Source organism: Mustelus asterias, chromosome 1 (genome assembly GCF_964213995.1).
Source record: "Mustelus asterias chromosome 1, sMusAst1.hap1.1, whole genome shotgun sequence".
Lineage (NCBI taxonomy): Eukaryota > Metazoa > Chordata > Chondrichthyes > Carcharhiniformes > Triakidae > Mustelus > Mustelus asterias.
In genome coordinates this window covers 7,416,729-7,429,687 of record NC_135801.1, presented here as the reverse complement: position 1 = coordinate 7,429,687, position 12,959 = coordinate 7,416,729, and the positions used below count along the sequence as shown (strand labels likewise).

Below are 12,959 nucleotides of genomic sequence, written 5' to 3'. Positions count from 1 at the left end.
GGTCGTGTAGCATTAATGAAACTGATATTAATCAGAGTCCCCACCATGTAAATTCAGTTAATCTGGAATATAATGCTGATCTCAGCAATGGTGACCATATGAGCTACCATTACCTGTCGTAATCATAGAAATCCTACAGCACAGAAAGAGGCCATTCGGCCCATCGAGTCTGCACCGGCCACAATCCCACCCAGGCCCTACCCCATATCCCAACATATTTACCCACTAATCCCTCTAACCTACGCATCTCCGGACACTAAGGGCAAATTTAGCACTGTCAATCAACCTAACCCGCACATCTTTGGACTGTGGGAGGAAACCGGAGCACCCGGAGGAAACCCATGCAGACACGGGGAGAATGTGCAAACTCCACACAGACAGTGACCCAAGCCGGGAATCAAACCCAGGTCCCTGGAGCTGTGAAGCAGCAGTGCTAACCACTGTGCTACCGTGCCGCCCATCTGGTTCTCTAATGTCCTTTAGGGAAGGAAATCTGCCACCCTTACCTGGTTTGGCCTACATGTGACTCCAGATCCACAGCAATGTGATTGACTCTTAACTACCCCTCTGAAATGGCCTAGCGAGCCACTCGCTTGAAGGGCAATTAGGAATGGGCAACAAATGTTGCCCTTGGCTGTGATGTCCGCATCCCAGGAAACTCTAAAGGAAAAGAGTTATTTTGATTTGATTGCCTGTGCATTGGGATTATCTCTACATTATGACACTTTGGAAGAACTCCATTGGCTGTGAGGTGCTTTGAGATGCCCAATGATTATGAAGACACAGTAGAAATGTGGCCCTCTTTTCCTATGCGTTGTCAGCTGAGTGTAGGGTTGCCCTTAATCCAAGCTGGTTATAGCTTTTCCTGACATTCTGGATTTTCGGATCTCATATACTCTTTACTGGCCATGATATGTAAAGGGTAGTTGGTGTTCGTGTGCTCATTCCCTTTACAAGTAGTGGACGCCGCATCACTAACCCGCCAAAGGAAGGCACTTGACATCTCAGTGGATGCACATTCGGTTTCGTCAGCAATCTAGAACAATTCTCACTGTTCTAGAAAATCCAGTGTGGGGCTCTACGTTGTCCATGAAACTCAAATTATGTATAATTGGCAGGAACGAAAGACTTGCATTTAGGTAGTGCCTTTCATAACCTTGAAAGGTTCTTTGCGGACAAATAGTGTGGCCGTTGGCTCCCATCTTTCCTACACTTCAGCAGTTTGTGCACAGCAAGCTCCCACATACAACACAATAATTTGATAATCTTTAAGTGACGTTTGTTGAGGGCCAAGTGTTGGGTCGGGCAGTGGGGAGAGCTTCCCTGCTCTTCTCAAAACAGTGCCATGGTATCTTTGACCTCAGTGGGCAGCTGGCCTCTCTTAACGTTCCATCTGAAAGATGGTATGACAGTGCCGCACTCCCCCCAGCCGTGTGTCTGAAGTGTTGGCCTAATGGTCAGGTCTCTACAATGGGGCCCAAAACTGTGGCGTCCTGACTCGGTGGTCACCGACTGAGCTTGTGCCCCTTGAGGGTGCCATATGACATGTCCACTAACTAATGTGACCAAAAAAACATGTCCCGTGCCTTGGAAAAGGTCTTGATTGATGCCTTTTTATGTCTAAATTGAGAGCCAAATTGTGACTGATGGGTGTTTCATTATGCAAAGCGGATTGTGCAGTATGTCAAGTGATCCATATCTTGAAAATTGGATTGTAATGAGAACATTCTGCACGATACGCCTCTGGGTCAGAAATTATTTGGACTGTGGGCTCGTGTTCCAATAGATGTGAGGATTTAAGCCAATAAGTCTGCAGCAGTATCTTTCGTCTGGTTCCAAGCTTGGATGGAAAAAAAAAAATTCCAGGGGAATCTACGGGAAATCAGGCACAGGTGTAAATCTTGTTTTCAAATTTTAAAGAAGTTTGATTTTCTTCCCTGAGATCTTGGAGTGTGGCCTACTCGCGATATCTTTGTCTCTAAGATTTTTGAAGATTGTGTCTCTCATTAAGCTACAGTTAGTCGGAGTGTAACAACATGATATTTGATCAGAAGCCAGCAAGAATGGGTTTCGTGCTGCCCGGGTATATTATGACCCAGGGAAAAGAAATAGTGATATAAAACAGTGGCTTTCTGGAAAATAACAATATAGGCTCCAGGAGGAGGCCATTCAGCCCCTTGAGACTGTTCCACCATTCAATTAAATCATGGCTGGTCTGTATCTTACCTCACCTTGGTTCTGTAATCCTGAACAAAACTTGCAGAATCACTACATTGTAGAAGGAAGCCATTCGGCTCAACGAGTCTGCACTGACCCTTCAAAAGAGGATCCTACCAAGCTCTGTCCCCCACCTTATCTCCATAACTCCACACATTTACCCCCTAACCTACACATCCCTGGACCCTTGAGGGGCAATTTTATCATGGCCAATCCACCTAACCTGCATATCTTTGGACTGTGGGAGGAAACCGGAGCATCTGGAGGAAACCCCCCACAGACACGGGGAGAATGTGCAAACTCCACACACACTGACCAGGTGCCGGAATTCAACCTGGGCTCCTGGCTCTGTGAGGCAGCAGTGCTAGCCACTGTGCCACCGTGCTGCCCATGTAACTCATACTGTAATATCTACCCCTTTGCATTGGAGCCTTTTGGAGATAATGGTCAGTTTTATCTATCTGCACCCCACTTTCCCCCCTCCTTGCACCCGAATCATCGCATCTTTCATCATGAAATTTATCCTGTGACATTGGTGGTGGTGGGGGGGGGGGGGAGAGAAACGGTGGCACAGTGGTTAGCACTGCTGCCTCACAGTGCCGGGGTTCGGTTCACTGTCTGTACGGAGTCTGCACGTTCTCCCAGTGTCTGCATTCGTTTCCTCCAGGTCCTCCGTTTTCCTCCTAGAGACCGAAAGACATGCTGGTAAGGTGCGTTGGCCATGCTAAATTCTCCCTCGGTGTACCCGAACAGGTGCCAGAGTGTGGCGACTGGGGGATTTTCATAGTAACTTCATTGCAGTGTTAATGTAAGCCTAATTGTGACGATAAGTAAACTTTTAACTTGAATTACTGTTCGTGCAGGATTTTAAAGGATGTTTTAATGGACATTTATCTCGCTGCCATCAATAAGGTCTCTTTTTTTTTTGGTAACTTGAACGATGTATCAGCACGGCACCAGTACTGGATACTACTTGTGCAGCACACGGAGTGCTGTGGGTTAACTTCCTTTCAGGCATTGTTGCTGGAATGAAAAATGTTTCAGGCAGGCATGCTGTGGTCCTTTGTGAGTGTTCCATGAAAAGCCAGTGCTGGTCTTAATTTGGTGTGCTGCTAATTTATGTCCGCTCTTCTGCCGTTCCAATTCAGACTTTGTGTTTCAATCTGGCTGGACTGTTGACACCAACCAGTTTTCTGAATCGATGACTGACACTGCAGCAGAAGTTAAATCCTTGAGGCGGCACAGTGGTTAGCACTGCTGCCTCACAGCGCCAGGCACCCTGGTTCCATTCCCGGCTTGGGTCACTGTCTGTGTGGAGTTTGCACATTCTCCTCGTGTCTGCGTGGGTTTCCTCCGGGCGCTCCGGTTTCCTCCCACACTCCCAGCAGGTTGGGTGGATTGGCCACGCTAAATTGCCCCTTAGTGTCCCAAGATTCAGGATAGGAGGAATTGGCAAGATAAATGCATGGGGTGACAAGGATAGTGGGGTTATGTCTTGTCTGGGTAAAATGCTCTCTGAGGAGGGGGGGGGGGGGGGGGGGGGGGGGGAGAGGCTGGGGACAGTGCAAGTCCGAAGGGCTGAATGGCCTCTTTCTGCACTGTAACGATTCTATAATTTAGCCGCAGAATTAGGTGAAGTGCAGGAGTTTTTAAATCAGCTAAATTATTTTAATAGTCGGATACTCTTTCTTGCCTACTCCTTGTGACTTTGTTCCAAGTTTAGTACTGAGTGCCGTACAGTAACCTGGATATGTAATATATATTATTCAGGTTCTTTGTCTAGTTTTTGGAGGAAGGACGAATCACTTGAACAATATTTACAGCTGCTGCAAAGTTATCCTATTAACTAGATTTAAGGCAACATTCTTGCTTCTTTGGATAGCGACAGAGGTGGGCCATTCAGCCCCTCGATCGAGCCTGTTCCTCCATTTCCGTTAGATTATGACAGGTTTCTGTTCTGAATCCTCACTTTAAAAAGAAAACTAGAGGCAGCATTTCAACCCAATTTCTCTGTAATGCACATGCTCTCGGACCGCAAAGCAACACTATGGTTATGGTTGGAGTTTTAAGACTTGTTTGATTTGATTTATTATTGTCACCCACATTAGTATACAGTGAAAAGTATTGTTTCTTGCGTGCTATATAGACAAAGCATACCGTTCATAGAGAAGGAAAGGAGAGAGTGCAGAATGTAGTGTTACAGTCATAGCTAGGGTGTAGAGAAAGATCAACTTGGTGTGAGGTAGGTCCATTCAAAAGTCTGATGGCAGCAGGGAAGAAGCCGTTCTTGAGTCGGTTGGTACGTGACTCAGACTTTTGTATCTTTTCCCGACGGAAGAAGGTGGAAGAGAGAATGTCCGGGGTGCTTGGGGTCCTTAATTATGCCGGCTGCTTTGCCGAGACAGCGGGAAGTGTAGACAGAGTCAATGGATGGGAGGCTGGTTTGCATGATGGACTGGGCTACATTCATGACCCTTTGTAGATTCTTGCGGTCTTAGGCAGAGCAGGAGCCATACCAAGCTGTGATACAACCAGAAAGAATGCTTTCTATGGTGCATCTATAAAAGTTGGTGAGAGTCGTAGCTGACATGCCAAATTTCCTTAGTCTTCTGAGAAAGTAGAGGCGTTGGTGGACTTTCTTAACTATAGTGTCGGCATGGGGGGGACCAGGGCAGGTTGTTGGTGATCTGGACACCTAAAAACTTGAAGCTCTCGACCATTTTTCACCAGCATGGAATTTTTGGGAACATTTCCAAAGGACAAACCTGAAGCATGAGTTTCTTTTATTTGCATGTGTTTTGTGTGTGTGTAACTTGTCTTTTTTCTCCCCCCATCTTGCTCAGGATGAGCCTCAGGAATTAACGCATACTGTGCCTGTTGCATCCATTGCCCCAATGGCTCCAAAGATCCCATCTGCATCCAGCTCGGCCTACAATAAGACCGCTCGGCCTTTTGGAGCCTCGGTGTCTCCAAAAGTCACGCCCACCTCTGCATCACCCCAGCCTGCACCCTTTTCCCCAGCTTCGTCACCCTTCACTAAGCCTCCACCTCCATCAGTGGCCTCCACGCTCCATAACTCCACTGCTTCCCCATCAACGCCTGCTGCATCTCCACAGCACATGCATGCCAGTGCCAAAGGCAGCACCCATGAGCTCACGCCACCAGTGACCACTGCTAAATCGACAGTAACCTCGTCCATTAATGTCCCACGGCAGCCCAAGGTGTACAACACACCCTTAAACCTCTACTCCTCTGACAACGCCCATGAGGTGGCAGAGGGACAGAAGAGAGGACTGAGAGAGGGGCAGAGTGATGCCAAGCAGCAGAATGGGTAGGTGGCTTCCTTATCAACCTTCTGGAACAGACTGGGAAGCAAGCAGCCGACATACTTCACTCTCGGGTGGCCCATTAAAGAGGATTCCATTCATATTCCAAAAGAGGTGATGAGCTTAGCCAGTTACTGCTGCAACAAGACACAAGTTGCGGTGCCCGGACACTTCGGTAATTTGGTTTCTAAGAAGGTCACACAAGCATAGATTTAAATTTAAAAAAGAGATTTGAACATATTGCAGCAGTATGTCACAACCATAGAGTTATCTGAGCTGGCCAAGTGCTAAAACATTTTGTAATTCACACTTTATCCCATTTGCCCGGAATTCATTGCTTCTGACGCGAGTAAGTTTTTTTAAGAATGATTCGCTCTTGAATTGTGGGAATTGGATCTCCACATGAAAGGGTGGGGGGAGGTTGCAGGGCTATGGGATGTGAGTAAAGGAGCGGGACTCTCAAAGAGCTGGCTTTGGGCTTGATGGGCCAATGGCTTCCTTCTGTGCTGTGTGATTCAATGCTTCCTTAATTGTTTTTCCAGCTACTTCACTCGGGTTTCCTGCAGTGGCAGGAAGGCCTGCGGGTAGAAATGGGTCCTGCTCGTAAGCTTTTGGAAGTTGCGTAACGCTCCCTCCGTGTCTGCTTTGCTGGTGCATATCAGCTTGTGCCAGACCTCCCATATACTGACCCTGAAAGCAAACCTGGAGTCACTCCCAGGGTCCTTTGGCTAGGATGGGACAGAATAGCGTTCAGCAAGTAATTTTCCTGTCGATAGTTTGACCTACTTTTCACGCACGCACACAATAAATAATTGGATGCTGAATGATTTCATTCCATTGGTTCTTCAGGTGGGGGTTCGGAATTTGGCATGTTTTTTTTTTTGAAAAACTCGGAATTTCCAGGAAGGGAACATTTTCGGGAGAGTTGCGGTTTCACATCTTGCTCTCAGATGTTTGTTCCATGCAATAAAAATCTGCTTAGCAAAGGGAGAACTTGATGCCGATGTAATGTTAGCGCTGGAATTACTGCCTTGATCCCCATATATAGTCCGACCTGGGTAATTTTAGCTGCATGTGTTACACCTGCTAACGTGGCTATAAGTCTTTGGCTTGCGTTCAGGATCTGCGCTGAACATGCCAATAAATTAATGGCTTTTATTGGAATAAACCTTTCGTCAAATTCAAAATGAACCAAGATCAGTTCTTAATCTAAACCTAGAGCGGTGTAAGTGCAAAGTGGGTTGTGAGATGATGATGATTTAGCGGAGTGGCAATGACTCATCCTTCCCACGTGCTCTCGCTAATGTACCATAAATACATCTTTACAATTTCAGCCCCATAGAATATTGTTAGATACCATCTTTGCTTGTGTGACCTGTTGCGAAGCTACATGTTGCGTGCATTTTTAAAGAAAAGCCCATCGTGGTTTTGATTTTTTTGCAATGGGTTTGATTTGGTTTTAGTTGCAGCTTGACTCTGGTCAGTATAACCAGGGCTACCCTTGCGTGAAGCTATGTCTGCCGCTTGCTGAGTTAGCAAGATGATGTTGGTCCCAGCCTCCAGGCAGCCCAAAGGAAAAGTCATTTTGCCTTATTCTAAAGCACGTCTCTTCATTGGACTGCATCCAGTCCATCCACCCAAGGCCCTTTTGGGTTTTTCTTTGAGGCTTGGATTGACAAAACATGTGATTAAAAAAGTAACTGTTTGCTGATGAAACGTGATCTCTTTTCTTTTCAGACAAAGATCCTGGCCAAGTTAGTGTCTACGTTACTGCTGCTACGTGACTCATGATTTGTCAGTAACTAGCATGTGTGGTTGCCATGCAAGGAATGATTCCATACAGAGTGTTGCTTCCATCCTTTCTCCCTCTTGCTCTGTCTCTCTCTTTGTTGTGGCTTGTCTCTCTTATGCAGTGTGCACATTGGAAATGTATTGGCAGTGACAGGGTGACATCACTACCCAGTGGTGTATACGTTTCTGTCGGAACTTGTCTGCTTTTTATTGTGCTTCACTGACTAGCAAATGCGTGCGGTGCATAATACAATGAAGATTCAGCATTTGTAATGAGGGCTGGATTCCTTGTCTCTGATCTTCCCAGAAGGTTTAATCCCTTGAATTCCTGCACAGCTCTGAAAAGTCCCATGATAGAAAACATTTTGGGGGTCCAAGACTCTAGTAATTTTTTTAAAAATAAAGTAATTAATTACTCAGTACACACTGTAAACTTAGAAAGTTAATGTAAAGGGTGGCACGATGGCACAGTGGTTAGCACTGCTGCCTCTCAGCTCCAGGAACCCAGGTTCGATTCCCGGCTTGGTTCACTGTCTGTGTGGGGTCTGCACATTCTCCCCGTGTCTGCGTGGGTTTCCTCCAGGTGCTCCGGTTTCCTCCCACAGTCTGAAAGACGTGCTGGTTAGGTACATTGGCCATGCTCTCGGTGTACCCAAACAGGAGTGTGGCGATTTTCACAGTAACTTCATTGCAGTGTTAATGTAAGCCTACTTGTGACTAATAAATAAACTTTAGTATCACAAGTAGGCGCCTGTTCGGGTACACTGAGGGAGAATTTAGCATGGCCAATGCACCTAACCAGCACGTCTTGGGACTGTGGGAGGAAACTTGAGCACCCGGAGGAAACTCGTGTAGACATGGGGAGAATATGCAAACTCCACACACCGTGACCCAAGCCAGGAATCAAACCTGGGTCCCTGGCACTGTGAGGCAGCACAGCTTGCCACTGTGCCGCCCCTCTTTTATGAATTTTTTTCAGAGCACGATCTTGCTCAAAGATGGATGGTGGGTGGCAGTATTGATTAAGTAGAGCGTTGAAGTGCGAGAGAGAGAGAGCGAGGGAATGTTCTAGAGGGTTCAAGGACAGAATCGATTTGTCTAGAGCTAAGGAACATTCGAGGTATACTTCCATTGCTGGTGTAGTCTCTTGGCTGCCAACTGGGCAAGATGTGGAGGAACAAATTTGCAAAGAATGTGCAAGAATTATAGAGTAGTGAAAACAGGGGAATTATCCAAATATAGACTGGGATGGTAGTGGTGTAAAGGGCAGAGCTTAGTGTGTTCAGGAAAATTTTATACAACAATATATTCCCAGTCCAATGAGGAAGGAGGCACTGCTAGACCTGGTTCTTGGGAATGAGGTGGACAAGTGGAGTAAGTGTCAATAGCAGCACCGGTCGGGGACAATGATCATTGTATCATAGCGTTTAGGTTAACTGTGGAAAAGGACAAAGGGCAATCCAGAGTAAGAATAATCAGTTGGCAAAAAGTTAACTTCAGTGGTCTAAGAATGGATCTGACCCCGATTTAAATTGGAGTCAAAGGGCAGTAGGCACGACTGTAACTGAGCAATGAGGTAGTAGTATTTCGGGCACAGGCAAGGTATATTCGCATGAAGGTAAAAAGCAGAGGCAACAATTCCAGAGTTCCCTGGATGATGAGCAAGATAGAGATTAAGATGGAAAAGAAAAAATATGCTTAAGATAGATGTCAGGTGGATAATACACATGAGGATCAGGCTCAATGTAGAAAGTTCAGGTGGAAATTGAAAAACAAACAAGAGAAGCAAAGAGTGAGTATGAGAAGAACCTGGCAGCTAACAAAAAGAGAATCCAAAGATCGTCTTTTGGCTTATAAATAGCAGGAAGACAAAATTAATAGTCACTTGCAAGTTAATTAAAGGAGGCCAACAGTCGGGTAAATCATGTTTAACTAACTTTCTTGAGTTTTTTGATGGGGTAACAGAGAGGCGAGGTAAGGGTAATTTGTTATATGGTGTACAAAGACTTCCAAAAGACATTTACTAAAATGCTGCACAACAGACTTGCACGCACAGCTCGGGCTCATGAAATAAAAGGCATAGTAACAACATGGATACAAAACTTGCTCAGTGACAGGAAACAGAATAGTTAATAAGGAAGGTTTACAATGGAGTTCCCCAGACGTTGATGTTGGGACCTTTGCTCTTCCTGATGTACATTTAATGACTTGACCGAGACCCTGGTGTCGAGGGAACCATTTCATCATTTGCAGATGATGCAATACTTGGAAGTACTGTGAGGAGGAGAGTGCAGAACGTCAACAGGACAATGGTGGGTGAATGGACAGACTAGCGGCAAATAAAACTTAATGCAGACAAGTGTGATGTGATTGATTTTGGTAGTAAGAACCTGAAGAGAAAATATCAAATAAAAGGGACAGTTCTAAGCGGGTGGAGGAACAGATGTACTGAGATATATATGTGCATAAATCATTGAAGGTGGCAGGAAAGCTGAAAGAGTGCTTAATAAAGCAGACAGCACCCTGGGCTTTACAAGACAAAGGAAGTTATGCTAAACCTGTATAAAACACTAGTATGGACTAAACTGGAGTATTCCTTCCAATTCTAGACATCACACTTTAAGAATGATGTGAAGTAATTGGGGAGAGTGCAGAACATATTTGGGAAAATCATAGAAACCCTACAGTACAGAAAGCGGCCATTCGGCCCATCGAGTCTGCACCGACCACAATCCCACCCAGGCCCTACCCCCATATCCCTCCATATTTTACCCACTAATCCCTCGAACCTACGCATCTCAGGACACTAAAGGGCAATTTTTGCATGGCCATTCAACCTAACCCTCACATCTTTGAACTGTGGGAGGAAACCGGAGCACCCGGAGGAAACCCACGCTTATAATGGTTCCAGGGAAGAGGAGTTTCTGTTGCATAGAGAGATTGGAGAAGTTGGGACCATTTTCCGTGGAGAGGAGACTCGATAAGAGGTGCTCAGAATCATGAGGGGTCTGGGAAAGAGTAGATTGGGCAAAACTGTTCCCATCAGTGGAAGGGTTGAGACCAAGAGGGCGCAACTTTAACATAATTGGCAAAAGAACCAATAGAGATGTGAGGAAAAGCTTAATTAGACAATGAATGATTAGGATGCGAGTGTGTGGTGGAGGCAGGTTCAACAGAGAAGAGAATTGGATTGTGATCAAAAAAGGAAGAATGTGCCAGGCTAGGGGAAAAGACGGGGGGATGACACTCGGTGAATTGTTCTTCGGAGAGCTAGCACGGACACAATGGGCTGAATGACCACCTTCTATGATAGATATTTGAACGCTTTCAGATTATTTATTAGAGCAAAATGGGGTAACAAAGTCTGAGTTCTTTTTTTGGTTTTTGTCTTTTTGGTTTGCGAATCTTTGCAACTTTAGTCATTAAGACTTGGCAGTCCTCAAACTGAGGAAAATTAATCTTTGTTTCCCAAACATCCAATCTGGGAGGCGGTTTTATATGGATGTTGCATTTCTGCTGTGGTGCTGAACATTGTTTAAAAAGAGCTAACACATGTTCAGAAAGTTAATTTGCAATTAATACTTTCTCACCATAATCATAAAATGGTTGCAGAAGGCAGCTTGCGGAATTTATACTGTGTCAGGAAATAGAATTTGGCTATTAAATTTGTCCTGCTTTAATCCTACTGGTTCACTTACACTTGAAGGTGTGTTTTTCTTTTCTGTCACCATCCTTCTCTCTCACTATCCTGATAGTAGGAAAGCAGTGAAAGGGATGTTCCGGACAAATGTGAGGTAATGCATTTTGGAAGGTCTAATACAGATAGGAAATATACAGTAAATGGCAGAACCCTAAACCCTAAAGAGTATTGATAGGCAAAGGGATCTGGGTGTACAGGTACACAGGTCACTGAAAGTGGCAATGCAGGTGGAGAAGGTAGTCAAGAAGGCATACGGCATGCTTGCCTTCATCGGCCGGGGTATTGAGTTTAAAAATTGGCAAGTCATGTTGCAGCTTTATAGAACCTTAATTAGGCCGCACTTGGAATATAGCGTTCAATTCTGGTCGCCACAATACCAGAAGGATGTGGAGGCTTTGGAGAGGGTACAGAAAAGATTTACCAGGATGTTGCCTGGTATGGAGGGCATTAGCTATGAGGAGAGGTTGGAGAAACTTGGTTTGTCCTCACTGGAACAACGGAGGCTGAAGGGAGACCTGATAGAAGTCTACAAGATTATGAGAGGCATGGACAGAGTGGATAGTCAGAAGCTTTTTCCCAGCGTGAAAGAGTCAATTACTAGGGGGCATTGGTTTAAGGTGCAAGGGGCAAGGTTTAAAGGAGATGTATGAGGCAGATTTTTTACAGAGCAGTGGGTGCCTGGAACTCGTTGCAGGGGGAGGTAGTGGAAGTGGATACGGTAGTTACTTTTAAGGGGCATCTTGACAAGTACATGAATAGGATGGGAATAGAAGGATATGGTCCCCGGAAGGGTAGGGGGTTTTAGTCAAGTCGGGCAGCATGGTCGGTGCAGGCTTGGAGGGCCGAAGGGCCTGTTCCTGTGCTGTAATTTTCTTTGTTCTTTGTTGCAATCAGCCAGTGCCTACACCCAGACTCCTCTGAGTCACCTGAGGTTGGATACGAGTTGTGTTGGAAACTGCTGATAAAAATGCTATCTAGTTAATGTAATGCAAAGATCGAGGGGTGGGTGGCAACACCAGTTACTGGAATTAGATAGAAGGTCCGTCAGCATCTGTACAGAGAGATGAGGCACTTTTTTTTGGCAGCAAGCACCTTGTTAGAAGTAGCTTCTGATCACATTCCTCGCCCCCTAAGATGATCTCCACCAGAAATAGTAACCTGCCTTTTCCTTTTACACATGATGCAGGGGAATGTTGGTGTTCCAGATTCCAGCATTTATACACACACACACACTCCCACTCCTTTATACATGTGCGTGCGCACACACGCACCCACCCACTCCTTTATATATACACACATACACACTCCCACTCCTTTACATACACACACACTCCCACTCCTTTATATACACACACACTCCCACTCCTTTATATACACACACACTCCCACTCCTTTATACATGTGCGTGCGCACACACACACCCACCCACTCCTTTATATATACACACATACACACTCCCACTCCTTTATATACACACACACACCCACTCCTTTATATACACACACACTCCCACTCCTTTATACATGTACACACACCCACTCCTTTATATACACTCACACTCTCATTCCTTTATGCATGCGCACACACACACCCATTCCTTTATATACGCACACACTCCCACTCCTTTATACATGTACACACACCCATTCCTTTATATACACACACACTCCCACTCCTTTATATACACACACACTCCCATTCCTTTATATACACACACACTCCCATTCCTTTATATACACACACACTCCCATTCCTTTATATACACACACACTCCCACTCCTTTTATATACACACACTCCCACTCCTTTTATATACACACACACTCCCACTCCTTTTATATACACACACACTCCCACTCCTTTTATATACACACACACTCCCACTCCTTTTATATACACACACACTCCCACTCCTTTATACATGTA

At 45.4% G+C, this 12,959-nt stretch overlaps 1 protein-coding gene across 1 annotated transcript in view; it reads left to right on the top strand.

Moving 5' to 3' along the window:
* Positions 1 to 12,959, top strand: part of LOC144490493 (PDZ and LIM domain protein 5-like) — a 259,977-nt gene that overhangs the window by 149,014 nt on the left and 98,004 nt on the right. Inside the window, exon 5 of the mRNA XM_078208260.1 lies at positions 5,061 to 5,548. Coding sequence (XP_078064386.1) covers positions 5,061 to 5,548 — 488 coding nt within the window. The remainder of the gene's footprint in view (positions 1 to 5,060; positions 5,549 to 12,959) is intronic.